Below are 18,612 nucleotides of genomic sequence, written 5' to 3'. Positions count from 1 at the left end.
AGTGACTGCTCCTCTCTGGGACAAACCATGAAGTGTAAAGCACCTCTCCTGAGGGCACATCCACTCCCCGGGCTGCAAGGGGCATCACCAGCTGCAGCTTGTTTATTCATCAGGTCAGAGATTTACTGGCCTCAGACACAACTCACTTCTCAAGCTTAAACTTAGTACAGAATTAATAACTCTGTCACTGATGTGTCTTCATTTAAAAAGCAAGTAATGATCTTGCTAAGCACCATGGCATTTTTCTATAAAGCTGCACAAGTTAAAAAGTATTGATTCTGAAAATATAAAATCTTCTCCATTATTATTTTGCTAACAGCCAAAATCGACCCTGAATTTTTTTTTAACCCAAAGCCATCTAGTGGTTTTCCCATGTTGATGAGTGTTGCAACATGACATTAGAGGAGGAACAGGGGCAGTATTCAAAAGCCAAGGGAATGAATTCAAAATCATAATATTTGATAAAAAAAAAAAAAAAGAAGAAGAATGGGTTTGTTGTTTGGTTTTTGTTTGGTTTGGGGTTTGTTTTGGGGTTTGGGTTTTTTCTTTAACTTCTAAGTCCTTGATGTTAGTTCTTCCACTCTGCTTTCAAGTCCCAAAGCTTTTTAGGGGACCTCTGGCCACCTTCACAAGCTTTCTCCTCAACCAGAAGAGGTGAAAGCTCAGGACACCCATGGCTAGCTGTTGGGGTGCCAAGAGCACTGGAGTCAGGGAGTCAGCTGGAAGGTTCCCCAGTTCTGGGGCAAATGCTCACCCCTGAGCTCAGATGACTGCAGATATCCCAGCCCACACAAGAGCTGAAATGGCTGCAGTGAGAGGAGCCTGACGTGTTGCCAGTGTGTCTGCCCACCACCAGCTGTGCTGCCACACAGCCCTGTTCCTGCCTCAGGCATGGGAAGAGGTCCAGTGCAGGCTCTTTAACCCTCTGTCTGTTAATTAGGAGCACAGAATCTGGGGCTTCCTGTGAAACCTTCAGAGCTGTTTGATAATTTTGTTGAAAAGTCAAAGCATTTTGAAAAATATTCTGTACTGGGGAGTGATTCTTTTCTCTTCCAAAGCAAAACCTGAGTTACTGGGAGATTCTGTGGGTCATAGAATGTTTGGATTGGAAAAGTGCCCTTAAAGACCATCTTGTTCCAACCCCCCTGACATTGGCAGGCTATCCTCTACTAAACCAAGTTGTTCAAAGCCCTCTCCAGCCTGACCTTGAATGGGACGGGGCATCCACAACTTCTCTGGGCAGTCTGTTCCAGTGCCTCGCCACACTCTGAGTAAAGAATTTCTTCCTTATATTGGATCAAAAGCTACCCTTTTTCAGTTTAAAGCCATTCCCCCTTTTCCTTGGGAGCTCTCTGGCCCCTGACTACCTCAGAACTTGTCCAAAGTGACTATGTCTGCAGCATGTAAGTGCCTTAAAACAAACATATTCATTAGTCTCCTCAGAGCTTTTAAGTGTGTTACCACTATTTAAGAAAATACAGAAACCCAAATCCTTTGAGACAGTCTTGGCAAGGTTTTACCATTTTGTCCTAGAGAAAAGAAAATGACAGATTTCTTCCTTCTGCTTCAAGGGCCATGAAACGGTAGCATGAGGTCAATAGAAGTAATTGCTGGCAGATTCAGACTGAACCTGAATCTGCCTTTGGAGGCTGTGGAGTGTTTGTCCTTGGCAGTATTCAAACCCCATGGACACAAACCCAAGTAGCCTGCAGAGTTTTGGTCTCCAGAGGTCCCATCTGCGACTCTTACCATGTCCACCTCAGAAATGCTGTCCAGACTTTCAACTTGGACATCCACCCCAACAGGAATTGCAGGGCCTAGGGGAAAAAAAAATACAGGAGTTGACAAACCTAGTGAGACAAAACAATCCTCTGACTTTACTATCTTAACAGATAGAAATAGATGCTCAGTCTGAAATACAAACAACAGTAAACCAATAGAAAGTATAAATTATTGGAATTCACAACAAAAATCTCCTAATAATAATTAAAGTCAGTAATAAGACTGACCTACTAATAATTTTCTCTTTTTATTGTGTCATCCTACATGTGTCTCTTCAAGATTTAAAAGCAACTTTAATTGTTTTTAGCTCGAGTGCTTGGGTCCAGGACTGGTGAGACAGATTAGTGGGAGAGGATCCATTCACAGAAGGTTCAGTGGTGGCACAACTAAGGGAATGAGGGAGATTTTCCCTCACTTTTGCTCCCCTTGCATACTAATAACATCCATGAAAGCTTCTATATGCATTTGACTTTCACAAGACTCAGTGCTCAGCTGTGGAAAAGAAAGGGTGACAGGAGGGGATACATTGCAGGACACAGGCATGTGCCACTGAGCCTGAGGCTCCTGAGGGGAAGGATCCAACTGTGACCCCATGTATTAGGGATTCTGAACTTTTTTCCTTCCTCCAGGCTTTGACTAGTCTCTCATATACCTCTGGCAATTACAGTCCAGGAGAGCTGTCAAGTAAAATAATGCTCACATTTGTGAACTGCTGTGAAACTGAAATGTTTTTAAATTAATTGAACATGCTGGTATTTGGCATATTGAGCATTTAGTGATAAAATCTTCTTTCATCAGAGTATAATGGTATCCTGGATTTGAATGACCATCTGTCAGCCAGAAAGGATAGATAAATTACAACATTCTCTAATCTGATGGGCTGAAAGAAAGCATGTTCTCCTTCATCCATTTCCCTGAAAGCTTCGGTTGCTCTAGCACACAGCCACAAAACTTTGAGCAAGCGTTAACACAGGCAGTCAAAATATTTTCTTCTGGGTTATAAATTAAGTAAGTGCAGTACATCATTTGATTATGCACACGTATGGCCATACTAAGACAAAAACTTAGAATTTCCCATGCCATCCAGGAATAAACATAAGGTGTATTTACAGATTTTTATCAGAGGAAAATATCACTGAGCACCAGGATTAATATATTGCCTGTTAATCACATATCCATGCCTTTGACTATGCTTTTTGCTCATCCAGAAGGCTATTTCACTGAACCTCCATTCCCTCGAGAGTGCCATGAATTCACAACTCAAAAGAATAGAAATTAGAGACAGAAGAGCCAGTCTGCTTCTTCACTGCTGTACATGTTACAGTATAAGGAAGTGACAGTGCAAAACAGGAACAGTGACAAATGTGCATGTTTCATACCTCCAAAACCTGGTCTCATGCTGAAGTCATGGTCATCTATTCGCAGCAGCTGCTCTGACTTCGTCAGGGGAGATTTGGTGATGTCAGGGCTTCGTTTTAAGATTGGGCTGCCAGGGGGAGAGAAGCACAGCTATGAGCCCTGAGCAGTGCCTGTGAGAAGTACACTCTTGTTTCACTCCATTTACTCCTCAGAACATCCACCCTTAGAGCATGAGCCTGTGATTGTGGCAGTGGCTGGCAGAATGTCATTAACAACTGATTCCTGCACTCAGCATGCAGTTTAGGCACCTGTGATAATTTTAGCACTGAGAAAACGTTTGTTCAGTGGCTTTTTGTCCCTGTAAAATTCTCTCTGCATAAAGCAGTTTGGGTACAGTCATTAAAATGTGGGCTGGAGGAACAATATGTGTGGGTAAGTGGAGAGGGGGAGGCATTCCTGACATTGAGTTATGATGGAGTGTCAGGCCAGGAATTAGGGAAACAATATATCAAATAAGCTACTGGCTGTTGCCCAGGAACAAAATGGAGACAGTCTGGGAAGCAGGCCAGGAGGCAGGCCATTCCCTAACTTGGGATAAATTGATTAGCTTCTGCCCCAGATTTCCATCAAGGATAAAAAGCAGCATTAAAGAGCTGGGAGGGTAATTCCAGAAGCTGTTGGAGCTGCACCGAATGCTGGACAGAGGAGGCTCTGAAACCCTTCCACACCCAAAATGCAAACTGCTGTTCAGTGCCCCAGTGCTGTGGCTGGGATGGTGATGGCAGCAGCTCCTTGGTTGCTCCCTTGTGTAGGGGAAGCCTTTGCTGCCCTCAGAGCCAGCTGCATGCCAGCCACTTGGGTGGCAGGAGGGCTCAAAAAAAGGAGGAAAGGTTTTCCTGTTTTTGATTTTAGAAAAGATAGCACACTCAAAGAGGCAGTCATCTGAATACACACAAGACAAGCAAGAAGTAGGTTAAATGAAAACAGGCTGACAAAGAAACTTGATGAGGGAAAAAGTTCCTGAGATAAAGTTTCTCATAAATGAGACTGCTTAGCCATGCTATACTTCTCAAAGACTTGTTGAAAGTTGTACAAGAAGCCAATACAACAATCTCCTAACAGAGGCCAGTGGTGTTGTCAGCGACTCCTCTCTCAAATCCTTTATGTGGACTTCAAAGTATCTTAGAAAGATGCTTAGTCTATGTTCAATAATTGCTAAGAGGTTTGAGTTGTCTACTTCCATCAGTGAGTTCTAGTCATGAATTATCCCTCAGGCACTTTCAAAGTGGGCTCCTGCTTCTGCTTGAGGTTTAATTCAGCCTCTGAAAGACCTGTGAGTGTACATGAGGGAAGGTTTATGCCTGTCCAAGGCAGAGGTGCAATATTAGCAGGCCAGAGGCAAAACAAACATTTGAGAGCATGCTTGACCATGCTCAGAAAGGTGGGAAGAACAAGAGGCATGATGGAGAGCCCGCGGAAGGGGCTCAGCTCTGCAGAAGGGATCCTTGGAGGGAAGGCACCCACTGACACAGCACAGCAACGCAAACTGCGGATCAGCACCACACGAGGCCTGAGGGGATGTGGCAAATGGCCGTGGCCTCACCCCTCAGCCCCATGACGGTGTCAGGCAGTGGGGCTTCCTCTGGGGCCCGCTGGATCTGCTAATGGCACGGCTAGCACCTAAAGACAGCTGGCTTGTCTGAGAGCTGCCCCTTCCTCTGCCCCAGCCCCTGCCCAGCTGCGGGCCCAGGCCAGCAGCAGCCTCCGGAGGGCTTTGCTTACCTGCCTTGCTTGTGCACCTCGCCGTGGGCTTCCCGTCTCTGCCGCTGCGGCCGGCTGCGTGGAAACAAGGGGAAAGGGAGAGCTGAGACAGGTGGACACGGGCAGGTGGGAGAGGATGGCAGGAGGGAGGCACCGGAGCCCTGCAGCTTTACCTTCTGTCACGTGTGAGAAATGGTGCTTACCTTTTTCTTCACCCTTTCACCAAAGGCCGGTGTCAGGCTGGGCATGGCAGAGGGTGGGCAGGGCAGGGATGCTCGGACTCACAGCGGGGACAGGGCAAAAGGAGGCGAGCCATGATTTTTGTAAGGTGGGATGCCTCTGTTCTTGACTGTCTGGGCAAAGTGCCCAGGCAGGCAGCTCAGGTCCCACCTGCCCAGCTTTGGCTGGCAACACCAGGGGCTTTGGAGGCAGGAGCTGCCATGGGGCCTCTAGTGATGAGGGCACAGCCATTGCACCTGCAGACCGGAGTCAGCCAGGTATGTTCACGAGAAGAAAAGATTTTCAAATTATTTCAGGGGAGGAAAAAAAAAAAGAAAAAAATTGTGCAAATTGTTTCTGGCTTCATACCATCTCCCAGCTGGCTGTCAAGAAACATCTTCTCAGGTCTTTGGCCAATATTTTATTTAATCTTTAAAGGCAAGAATATTGCTTTTGGTGATGTAAGTGGTAGCTTAAGCAAAAGTAACATTTTAAACATTTAACAATTCTAAGACATCTTTAACTAAAAGTAAAAAAAAATAATTTCTCTCTGTAATAAACACTAACTCAAATCAACTCTACCAATGAGGCTTTTTGCCCATTAGCATACATTTCAAATCCCTCTGTAGAGACTTACAGTGGCAAAACTCTTTTTTGCAGTAATGGTTGACATCACCTGAGCACCATCGTCCCTTTGGTGTGGGATGGAGGAACCCCAGGCCTTGTGGGACAGTTCCTTTCTGAGCTGGGAACATTCCAAAAGCCAATAGTATGGGAAGGAAATTCATCCTGCTGCTGCCACAGAGAAGCAGACAACCAGGTCAGGAATGGACATGTCAGGCTGAAGCATTGACTTACCCTGAAGTGAGGCACTGGATGAGTAGGATTTTTTTCCCCAGAATCTACTCTGTGCTTCCTAGAGGAATTCTAGGAATAAGTGCACAGACTTATGTGTTTGGGGGAGCCTTTGGGCCATGCAGCATCATTGCTATTAAAAGAAGCAGCTTCTGTGGCACTGCTCGGGTCTGGGCATCACACAGCAAAACACTTGCAAATACAAAATGCACTTTCTGGAGTCTTCTGCCTTGTTCTACACCCTTTCTGATATGTCTCACTGCTGCCTGCTTCTCATCTGCTGGCTGTCAGGAAGTAATTTCTTGTATTTTGGGGATAAGCAGATTCTGGCAACAAGCTGACCGATTTACATGACTTTAAGTGCCCTAGTAAACTCTTGGCTGTTCAGGAATAATGCTGGTATTTGAACAGGGATGAAGCAGGCCATGTTCTTGCAATTTCTAATTTTCATTTCCCTTCTAGGTCTTATCTAATGCTTCATGGTGGCTCTGTCCCTATTCTGCTTGTCAAGGAAGACTTCAAGGCATGGCCATCAAGGATTCATGGCTAACTCATCCCCATCCTCTGCACTCAGCAACCCTGGGTGCTTCGTTTTGTTTCCTCCAGGTGTTTCTCTCTCCTTTAAATTTAACTTTATCTCCCTGTCATGGACAAGCATAAAATGTCCCCCATGCTCCATCCACTGCAGGGCACTGTGTTCATTTGAGCTTTGGTTCAGGTATTTTGCTTCTTTTTGCCAGTCCTCTTCCCCTTGTCACAGCTCTCTGGTGGCAAAACTTTTTTACCTGTTACCCAGTTACTCCAATTTGAAGCCCCATTTCTTTCTACTCAATAAATATCTTTTGTGCTCTGGTTCCTGGGGAGTCCTCTGCTAGCTCAGTGATCAATGGTCCATCATGGGGCCCCATTACCCTGCCTGTCTGCACTGTGAATCGATGGAAAGCTGCTGTGGCTTCTGCTGTTTCTGGGTGTTTGCAGTCAGCAGCCTCAGCCAGGAGATTCAGCCCAGACATTGTGCACAGATTGCTCAGCACAACTGGCTGGGAGTGTCCCTCCTGCCTTCACTGGGGTGACAGGCTCCTTAAAACTAAACAATCATCCCTGAGGTAAAATATACCGAATAATGAACAACCCTTTTTCTCTCCCCACACAATCTTTTATCTCCAGCAGTTACAATGCCAAAAGGAATTTAATGTCTCATGAAGCTCACAGAGATGCTTTGTGAAAAAGCAACAACTGGAGCAGAGTGGCATTTATTCACAGTGTTCCCTGTGCATTGCTAGAGTAGCTCTTGGGCCCCTGATGGCAGCTGGGGTGGTGCAGAAAGTCCCCAGATCTACCCACTTCCTCAAGGGGTCTTGAGATGCCTCTGCCCCAAAGTCTGAGGCCTGCTGGGGCTGGGAGGCAATTATGTGGCTGAAGCATAGGATAGCTGGGGAAGAAAATCAGCCAACCCAGATCTTGATCACTACTGCTACAGACACAAGGCAAAAGGCCTTTTTGTATTTTAAAGCATGATATTTCCTATTGCTCTAATAATCACTCCAACACAGCAAAAAGGGTTGCATGGTTAGGGTTAACAGTGTCTGATTTTCAGAAGAAACAGTCCAACCATGATATCTGAAAGTCCCAGCAGGCATTTCTAAATGCCCAACTTCATAGGACAGGTGCCAGAGGAATGTCAGGTCCACACTTACAATGTGCACCAGAAACCCCACAGTATTCTTCATCTTGGAAATAAGAGCTTTTGGAAGCAACCAAAAAAAAAAAATGTGTGAGAGGTCCCATTGCAGCATTTTAGTTTGCAATTACATCTGCAACATACATTTCCAACCTATAATCTCACAGATCAGCTGATCCACAGACTTTCTTACCACTGATGCAAGGCAATGGGGGATATGGAGCTTGTTGAGCCAGTTTTCAGCAGGGCTTCTAATTGGAAAGTAAAGAAAGTGATGCAAGTCCCTCTTGCCCCAGCCATGCCATGGCACTCAGCTCTGGGCCCCCCATCCCTGTGTGATCAGGGGTGGACAGCTTGTGCTGTGCCTTCCATCCTGCACCAGCTGTGCTGCACAGACCTCATGCCATGATGGGCAGGGGAATGCCAGCACCCACGTCCTGCTTGGTCTTCCCATCAAATTACATCTGGGCAAGGCAGGAGAGGCAGCACAAATCCCTGTGGGGAACAAAGTCTTAGCAGGATGGACATGGGATTGGCAAAGGTGTATTGGTACTACAGAGATCTGTGAGAAGTGTAAAAATCTTATTAAATGCCTATTAAATGCCTACATATTTGACTAGGCTTTGATTTCCCTATTTTATGACCGGTTAGTGACTGGGGTTCATACGACATCAGCATCCTGTTAAAGGCCAAAACCAGACAGGGGAACACTGGTTTAGGGAATGGGAGAGAAACAAAAAGGAACTGGGGATTGTATGCACAAACATACAGGAAGTTCCTGCAGGGAAAAAGTAGGGCAGAGACAAAGCGAGTTGGGGTCTGCAACAGCGCCCGTGCTTTGGGGAGACTGAGGAGAAAAGATGGGCAGAGGTGGGAAGAGAAGGGAAACATTGGGTAATGCCAGAAGATATCAAAAGGAGCAAAGAAGAGAGGAGGCATCAGACTCAAACAGGGCCTCATCATTTTGTGGGATGACTCCTGGGGCACAGGGAGCCTGGACAGTCCTTCATGAGTAGTGATGTCCCCTCATCTGGACAGAGATAATGTCCAGCTCATGGAGACATGTGAGCCTTGCTGGGTTAAAGATCTTCCCAGCCTGTGTCCCAAAGGAAGAAAACAGTGTTTGGAGTGGGGAGCTCACAGAAAGTTCCTCCATAGCATGCCTTATGACTTGCAAATGAATTGCTTCTCAGCAAGCAGGAGATGCTGGTGGATAGGTGGTGCAGCAAGTCCAGGTGAAGACTGAGAAGTTGTCCAGAGCCCAGGGGAGAGCTTTGCAGGAGGAGGAAAAGTGAGGTAGCTAAATGGGAAGAAAACCTACCCAGCACCCAAGGGAGGAAAGAGCAAACCTGAAATGGGAGGAAGCTGCTTTTACCTAGTGACATGCACTTCACCAGACATGATCCACTGTGTAACACATTAATTCCCCAGGGATAATGTAGGATAGAAACCCACTAATTTGTACTCAAATTGAGAGACTTGCAAAGCCATGGGCTGTAAACAAGGCTCTAAGAAATGAGGAAAATTTATCATTAAATATTTGGGGGTTTTTTTGTGCATTTGTCAAGCCCTCATTTGTTTGTAATTATTTTGGACCATGTGTCCTTATGATTAGTAGGTTTAAAGATTGTGAAGAAAGGTGATACATTGCTATTATAATATATATTGTTAAATACATGAAAAGAAAGAGGGAAATAGCACTATTTTTGATGTTTACATTACAAAGTCTGAGAAACTGTGAGATTCAGAGCTCTTCTACCATCTTTTTTTTTGAGTGATACAGAAAATTGAATGACACTCCCATTTTAATCCATTATTACTTGAATACAGGACAGTCTCAGAATCCAAAATATGCAGGAGACATACATACACCCTTTAAAAGTTGCACTTCTTTTGCTCTTTGCCTAGACATAAACACTGACTAAAGATGAAAAGGGAACATATGTACACATATTGATTACTCACAGAAAAGTCGTGCTGCCTGAGGTCTTGACACTGTACCTGATATTGCAAAAACAGAAGTGCCCCTATGTTGCAGGAATTGCATCCAGTGCATGGGTGTTTGTTGAGTTTTGTCTTACATATGTTGAAAGGAAGAGTTGGAGAAGCAGAAGGTCCATCCTGCCAGCTAGGACGGGGCAGGCGTGGTGCCAGGACTCAGCCAAGTAAAAAAGAGAAACAGATGAAGGGAAGGGGCCAGGACTAATGGGGCAATGCAGAGCATGCTGAAAGCTTTCATGTCTGACTCAGTCCTAGAAGAAAAGTTGACTTGCAAGCACAGTGTAGGTCAGGGAAGGGCATTTTAAGGAGTATTTAGATAGTTGAAGGTATTTAAGTCAACAGAGGCTGATGGCATTCCCCCAGGAGCACTGGGAGTACCAGCTGCTACAGACTCTGAGCTGTAAATCACCACCTCCAAGGACTCCTCAGAGATGGGTGATGCCCCTGGGAGAGCGTGAGGGTGAAAACAATACCTGGTTTTAAGAAGGGTACAAAAGAAGGAAGTTGGAGCTTTGAGATCCGAAAATAAATTGTGACAAACTCAAGTGATCCATTGGTTTGCCCCTCCCCCAGGGAATAATGAGATTATAAAGATCAGTCAATGTGAATCTTTGCAATAATTGACGTCAAACCAGTCTAATGTCCTGTCTGACGGTGTAACTGCCTTAGTGTAAGCAGGAGGAAAAGTAGATTTGAGTGAGGTTTTTAATATTTCATTACTAAACAAGGGAAATAGGGTTGAGATGAAACTGTGACTTTGAACATGTCTAAAGTACCATAGTTAATGTGATGCCATTAATTTGCTGCTGAGAGACACTAAACAACTTTTCACAGATTTCATCCTGGGAGTAGCTGGTCAATATTTTCAATAATAAGACAAATGACAGAATTATAAAACTCAGGCATGAGGTCATGCTTGAAAAAGAAACAGGCATTTGGGGATCTAAGGTCACAATTCAAATCAGCCACAACATGTTGGAGAAAAGGTCTGATGTCAATATGACAAATTGCAATAAAAGATAATACTAAGAATAACATGGAATATGGAGAAATAAATGTATAAATGATTACTAGAGAATAATTAGGCAAAAAAATAGTATTGTAATAGAATAGAACAGAAAAAGAAGAATTGTAACAATTCTGCTGTTAGGGCAGAGTTAAGAAATATTCATCTTGGCACAGGACCAGAGATAGATTTAAAGTAAATGGATTGAACAGTAACAAGTCAACAGGCTTTTACCCAGAAAAAAGCCAAGTAAGAAACTGTTGAATCAATTGTCATTGGTGACACAGGACTGGAAGTTGACAGCTTTCCATTTCTTTGGAACTCTAAAAAGCTACTGACTTTTCCACTGGACTAATTAGCTACAAAGATAGCAAAAACCACCAAAAGTAGACACCAGATAAATATAGTATGTATTGAAGAAGAGTTTTCTTGAGGGATATTATGCCCTTTAGAATTATGGAAACATTAAGTTTGGAAAAGAACTTTAAAATCATCAAGACCAACCATCAACCTGGGACCACCACCATGTTCACCATTAAACCATGTCCTCAAATGCCATATCCATGTTTTTTGAACATTTCCAGAGACGGTGACTCCACCACTTCCCTGGGAAGCCTGTTCCAGTGCTTCACAACCCTTCCCATGAAAATATTTTCCCTAATATCTCATCTAAACCTCTCCTGGTGCAACTTGAGGCCATTTCCTCTTGTCCTGTCACTCGTTATCTAAGAGAAGAGACTGGTGCCCACCTCACTACAACCTCCTTTCAGGCAGTTGTTGTAAAATAATGGCCTTCTCTAAAAAGTTAGTGGCCTTGTAGACAAGATTGATCAAGATGACACATTGTACCTCAAATTCCAAAAGAATGTTGACAGGTTCTTCTCATAAAGAATTCAGAAGTCAGAAAGAAGCTCCCCACATGTGAATGGTTACAAAACAAGAAACAGAGCAATTATGGAGAGTTTTTGCCATGAAGAAAGTTTTCCAGTGTAGTCCCATGACATCTATGATAGGATCACTGTTGTTCAATAGCTTTATAAATTATTTTGGATAAAAGAGTAATTACTGGAAACAATATTTACTGAAGATATGTAATTATTCAAGGTAGTTAAATCAGAACTATGGGTGGAGAATTGGAGCAGACTCTCATGACTTCAGAAAAAAAACAGTGCTAGCAAATTCAGAGAAGTGTATATTAATTTTTGCTTTGTATTTTTAATTTTTTCCATTCTGCCTTCAGAAACGATGTTAAAATATTGATGGCCTCCAAACCGACTGTCACTGCTAAGGAAGTGTCATTGTGGTATTTTTTGGTAACCATCAGCCTAATGATGCACAGTGCTCAAGAGGACAAACAATGGTTCAGCATTATTGGGAACAGAGCAGAAAACCAGTCAGAAGGCATTTCAAAGCTGTTAGCAACACCAAGGCATGTCGACATCTCACATATCCTGTGTCCATAGCTAGAAAAAATAGCAGAGTAAGAGGAGAGATCTTGGAGGTGGAGAAGCCTTCCAGGCAGCCTGAGCAGGGCTCTCAGAGTGGGAAAGGAGAAGTTGGCCAAGTGATAATGGTGCAAGCATAGAATTCAGGAGTAGCTTGGTGCAGGTGGGCAGGAATCTGTCACTCAAGACTTTCTGCAATGCATAGCAATGAAAAGAAATTTGAAAGAAAGTACATAAGCATGGCATCACACTGTGAAATTCACTCTGAAATCTGTGAGTGCTTTCACAGAAGTGAGTTTGGAAGGTGACTGAGCATATTTTAAAAGAAAAACCATCATCATTTCAGATGTGAACTCAACCCTGCAATGAGAAAATCAATTTATATGCATGCAGGAGGGAAGAAATGACCTTGCAGCATCTTTGAATTTGTTTGTGGTTGGCTTTTTTTTTGGCTAGGCTGCACACAGCCCGTTTTGTCTCCTCACACCAACTCATAAAACACATTGCAGTAATGGTGGGCCAGAAGAAAACATGAAGCTGCTGATCCTGAGGAAGTTGCAATGTTGCCTGGAGCTTCTATCAGTAGGGGCCAAGTAAGGTTGCAGAGTACTTGGGTGTATGAACATAGCTACAGAAGTGCTACATGATTGTTCTGCCACAAATGAAACGAATAAAGTTAGGAAGCTGTGTGGCACATAGACCCGAGGTAAATTCTAGAAGGGATGAAAGAAGGCTGGTGATAATGATGAAAGTAGAAAATAGAGTTTTCAAAGCATCATCACTTGCTATGAGAAGCAGAGGAAGGACACTTCTGGCTGGTCCAAGAAAAGGTGCCATGCACGATTGAAATTTCTGGAAAGAATGACAGGGGTGAAAAGGCAAATGAGAGAAATAGTGAAGCAATAACGAGAAATAAACTAATGTATAACAATATAAAGAAGAGGAGCACGGTTGGAGGCAAGAAAAGGGTTTGAAGTAAGCCACAAAGTGATATGAAGTTGAAAGCAACAGGGTAAACCTTAGCAGATTTGTGTGACAAGGGAAAGGGACGTGGCTAGGGAAAAAAAATGAGGTAGGTGAAACACAGGGCAGAGAAAGGGACAAAATAGAGAGAAACAGCTTATTGAAGAAGAGGAGAAACCTTGAATAAGGGAAAGAAAGGAGTGAAGGAGATGAAGAAAAAAGGAGGAAAGGGGAAGGCAAGTTACTAACTGGGGAGATGGAGAGATACCACTTGCACTGGCCTGAAGTCCACACTGGCCTCTTGTTCTCCTGAGACCCAGCACTGCTGCAGCAAGTGGTGAACAGACACAACTCAAACTGCTCCCAGAAAGCAATGCCTTGGGAGCTGTGGGCTCACTGGATCTGGCTCACCACTGATAATGTGGCAATGCCTTCAACAGGCATCTCACAGTCTTACCATGCACTCCACAAGTCTGATCTAAAGACAGCTTGCATTAGAAAGATTTGTTTATGCAAATGGGTTACTATTTGGAGATAAGAGTGAGGCAAAATTATTAGTAAGGGAATGGTAGGGACATGACAAACAACATGAAGTGATTCTCTTAGATAAGGTTAAACAAACATGATCTCTAGATCTTTTACAGTGAAATCTCTTCTGTTGAGAGCTCTTTGTCTGAAAGGTGGTTTGAATGCTGTCCAGGGAGATTTTAGTGTTAAAAGAGATCACCCCCCTCCCCCCTCCCCCAGCAGTTAGCTCTGGCAGAACAACATGGCTCAGCTCCAGGACAGTCCTTTTCCTATCGCTCATCCTCTCTAGTAGATTCTGCAAGTCTAATTAGCAACACAGGCTTTGGCCATTTTGTTGACAAAATGATGTTTTGATTTTTAATGAGTCTTTGCATCATTCTAGTGACCCCCCCCCCCTCCCCCAGCCCCAAAGCCTGGTGGCTTTCCAAGAGCCTGAGCAGTTGGGAAAACAGCAGACAGCTCTCTTGCCAGTGCTCCGGAACTCAGCTCCTTTCTGTAGGAGTTTTGGCACTCTGAACCTAACAGGCATAAAAAGCCTTGCAATCCCTGCAGGTTTTGCACACAGCTGACTGCATACTGTGAATGTGTCTGCAAGGTGAGAAAGCTTTTATTTTTATATTGCTGCTCTTTGAAGTGAAATTCCTTTGAGGTGATTTGTCCTGGAGATTAGCAAAAATAAGTAGTTGAGTCTTTGACTGGCACAGAGATATTTTTACAGTGAATTACAATATTTGAAGGCTCTGTAGTAAGTCCCATGCAATAAAGCTATCTACTATGTTGCTTTCACTGTGACTGTCTGTATACTATGACCTAGAGTGATTTGCCATTTTCTTGTCACACTATGTCCTAAAGCCTCAGCAGCTTTATTTAAGGAATTATTTGGGACCTTTTTCAAAATTCCTGTCATGCAAACCCAGTCCTCATAAGACTGTGGTGCATGCATGAACTCTCATGGGCAAAACCTCTCCTGTCTGCTCACTCTTCTTCACAGCTCTTATGTCATGCTAGAATGGGGTGCCTGCAGTGACAAAAATTGTGACAGAGAAGGTCTCTGACCCTGCAGCTCCCCATATACTCCATCCACCATATCTCTAGAATGTGAAGGCTGTGGATGTGAGCTCAGCTGGATTTGAGCAGGTGAAAAGAGAAGGCCTGGAGCTGAAAATTGCAGATCCAGAGGTGAGTTTTAATATGAAAGTAGAGTTCAGCACAAGTGAGTCTCCTTGGAAGAAACTGACACACCATCCAAAGAAACAAGCTAAAAACCTGTGCATTCCTCCATCAGCTGCACCATGAGAATCAGGAGCAAAGATGTACACATCTGTCAGGCACAGCAGGATGCTGGCAACCCACCCAATGTGGCAGGTCTTTACAGCAGGTGCACCTGCCATGTGCCAACACTGGTGGCTGGAGCTGAGCCCTGGCACTAGGGCAAAAGGATAATCTTGTTGTTCTGTAGGGATTCTGGGGGTCAGGGAGGTCATGGGTGCAAATCAAGCCATCCTGAGCATCTTGTGATGCTGTGGATACAGTCTTTTCCACGTCAAATAGATTTCCCCATCAATCCCCACTGAGGTCTGTGTCTTTCTTCAGAAAGAAAAGGCTACAGTGGTGGGATGGATTTCCATCCTGGTCCTTACCACAAGCCTTATGGAGCAAGAGGTCAATTACTCTAACTTCTTCTCCTGCAAAAAGGCTGTTCAGAGCTGGATGTTGAAGGGAGGGAGAAACAGAGTAAAATCCAAAATGTTCAGGAGCAATGTTTTCTGCAAGTTTTTCCGATGAAATATAGCACCCTCAGTCACTCTGTTTTGAATCCAGGATCTAACTCTGTGATGGAAAAAGGCATGGACTTTGACTGAAGTGCCAAGGAATCATTCCTACTTCAAAACTGTTTTATATAATCAGCATCTTAACATATAAGAGACCACCCCATGAGAGCAAAGAAGCTTGTCTGGACCTCTGAGATGAGGTGTTCTGCTATACACAGATGCCTGGTAGTGTTGGGCAGGCATGATCTCCCACTGGGAAATCCTGACTGCAGTCCCAGGAGGTCAGGGGGATTACCTCTGCATACAGCACCTGCTGGAGGGCTGTACAAATACTGCACCTAGTCCTGATGTCAATCCTGAAAAAGCAGTGAAGGGACAGAGGAAAACAAGCAAATGGCTGGCTCAAAGCTTGGGAAACATTCCACATTGAGAAATGCAAGAAGCTTTATCTCCTGAATGTATGTAAGCAGAGATGAATGGAGGCTTGGTCCTCCTGCAAATACCTTGATGGAGAGGAGACAAGATAGCACAGAACAGGACCAAACAGATGGAAGGCAGAGTTAAAAAAATACTCGCAATCTCATTCTGAATTTGACATTGAAGGTTTGGTACAGAAGGGTTTGTTGTTCGTGCTTAGAAGGAAATCCTAAGGTCCTATGGTCATCTTATGGATGGCCATAATCATCTTTTTTTTACCTTACATGGGTGTCTCACAGGCTGTCCCATCACAGGGCAAAGTGGGCACTGTGCTGGGCACCACGCTGCTGACGGACAACCCTACAGCCACAGGCCAGCTTTGTTCCTCTCTCCCCATCAGCTCTCCTCAACATCACTGTGCCCTACTGAGGAAAGAACAGGCCAGAAATGCCCTCCCAGGCCAGTGTGGGCATGCTGGGAGGGCAGTGGAGCCAATTTTCCAGAGCCACACCACCTCAGGGCTTTCTGATGGGCTTACCCTGGAACAATTACACCTTATATGCAAAGTATAGGTGAAGAGGCAGCTCCTGCATTTACTGAATAGGTATTTCTTTTCCATTTTCACACATTTTTTAACACTTTTCTGCTTTGATTTGTTATATTGTCACTTCATTGCACTGACACTCAAGCATTTAGTATAGAGCTTTCCTTAAAGATGAAAAGCATAGTATAGAGCTTTCCTTAAAGATGATAAGCAAGGAAATGGCTGTGTGTGCACATCCCTCTTGTCTGGATACTTCCCAGCTCACATGGTGGTAGCTTGCTTTTCACCTCCTTCATTTGCTACATCCAACACATCACCTCTGCTGTCACTGTCATGAAGCCTCAACAAAAAAATGGATTTTGTGCCTGTCTTGTACCCATACTGCCTCTGGTAATGCATCCCCTGGGGGCTGGTCGTGAAGAGAGCACTGCATCCATTTTGCCAGTTATACCTCCATGGAGGTGGTGCCACTGCTAAAGCCACTTCCTACCTAGAAAATGGTTCATGGATGCACGAGTCCTGACCAGGACACTGCAGTCACTCTGTAAGCTGCCCCTCACCTGCTACAAGGGGCTGTAGGAAAATAAGCACTTTCCATCCCTTCTACCTTTCAGCTATTTTTTCCTGAAGGCTAATAAGAGTGGTTTGAATTCCTCAGGACTGTGACATTCCTGCATTTCCATCCCTATACACTTTACAGTACTGATGATGATATGGAGCCTTTACAGAACTATACAGTCTCTATAGTAAAGCAGAGACAACACAGGTTCAGTCTGTCACAAGTAGAAGTACACAGCATTTAAACAACATTAAATGTGTCAGCTATATTCCTACATAAAGAAGAAAAAGTATTTTTTTCCTCCAGGTGTAACTTGTTTTGTGCCTGAACATAAAAATCCTCACACAAAGTTCTAAATATTTCCCAAACAGAATATAAATAATCAGAACTCAGTTGTAGCAAAAACCCTTCCTCCACTCAAATCCTCCGAAAATGGCTGTCTACAAGATAGTGAGAGCAAAATATCACACATTTTGTAAGAGAGAGATAGAGAGACAAAGAATAAACAATGTTTTAAATAATTTTAGCATATTAATACTATATACTGAATGCTCTTTCTATTTCTTCTGGTAACTGACCATTGCCTTGCTGAGAGACTTTATTTTTCCTTTTGAAAGGTCTATAAAACAAATTACATGAGAACAAAAAAATTCTGAATGCTTTCATCTGAGGTCTCAAGTCTATCTAATCTTCAGTGAATGCAACAATTCTCATGGACCTAAATTTCATTTTCACTTTCATGTAAATATTCTATCACATTTTAACTACCATAAATATAAATACCTCTTTTTTGTACCCTTTCAAACTTTTAGACACTTCAAAAAATGACACTATTTTTTGAAAGAAGCAGTGATTTTCACTGTAGGAAATGCATTAAAACTTACTCATTGGCAAAAGAAACTACAGAAAATATTTTTGCCTGAAAGATCACAGTCTGCAAATGCAAGCTCAAATTATCTGTTAGTAATTTTATCATCACCCAAAATATTACATTTATCCAAACTATAGCTATTTGAATATAAGAACATGATACTCACCTGCCTTTTTTGTATACCTCATGTATTTCTTTTCCTTGTCGGTGGGTTCTGCATTCAGTGGATAAAATCCATCCCCACAGCAGGAGAAAGATGCTAAAATGCATTTTATGGACAGTCAACATATTACCTGAAGGTCCTGTGTCCAGAAATAGTCCATACAAGAAAAAGAAAACCTAAATGTAGATCCTGTTTCTCTTTTTAAGACATTATCGGTCTGATCGTTATTGAAAGGATGTTTACTCATACAAAAAATCATCCTGCAGTATTTAATCTGGACAGTGGGGAAAGCAATTTCCACTAAACCTATAAATCCTTCTACGTCAGATGGCAGGGATTTTCTAGCAGTGTTGAATTCACGTATTCTCAGACGACAATTATTTTTAGTCCAAACAGGCTATTTTATTAATTAGTTTAAATTGAACCCTGTTCAAATACCTGTGGCACATATATAGATATATTTCTGCCTTGTTAAGTGAAGTAGTGCATTTGGTCAGGTAGACATCATTGGTAATTCTTTAATCACCGAACTTATCTGTGTAGCAGTAATGTTTGTTCCAAGCATTGCAATAAATTGAAAAGTATTAATAAACATTTATCAATTTACAGGAAAAAAAAATTTGATCTAGCTCTACAAGCAGCATTTGATCCTGTATGTCCTTCTACATTACTTTAGTATCCAGTAT

At 43.3% G+C, this 18,612-nt stretch overlaps 1 protein-coding gene across 1 annotated transcript in view; it reads right to left on the bottom strand.

The window, feature by feature from the left end:
* LOC128805566 (gamma-aminobutyric acid receptor subunit rho-1) overlaps positions 1–18,027 on the bottom strand; it is a 29,571-nt gene extending 11,544 nt beyond the window's left edge. The window contains exons 1-4 of the mRNA XM_053974346.1: positions 17,930–18,027; positions 4,924–4,977; positions 3,162–3,268; positions 1,750–1,817 (exon numbers count right to left, since the gene is read on the bottom strand). Coding sequence (XP_053830321.1) covers positions 1,750–1,817; positions 3,162–3,180 — 87 coding nt within the window. The 5' untranslated portion in view covers positions 3,181–3,268; positions 4,924–4,977; positions 17,930–18,027. The remainder of the gene's footprint in view (positions 1–1,749; positions 1,818–3,161; positions 3,269–4,923; positions 4,978–17,929) is intronic.
* Positions 18,028–18,612: the final 585 nt, after the last annotated feature.

The sequence above is a fragment of the Vidua macroura genome, chromosome 3, assembly GCF_024509145.1.
Source record: "Vidua macroura isolate BioBank_ID:100142 chromosome 3, ASM2450914v1, whole genome shotgun sequence".
NCBI classification, from domain to species: Eukaryota; Metazoa; Chordata; class Aves; order Passeriformes; family Viduidae; genus Vidua; species Vidua macroura.
This window is presented reverse-complemented; position numbering and strand designations above follow the sequence as displayed.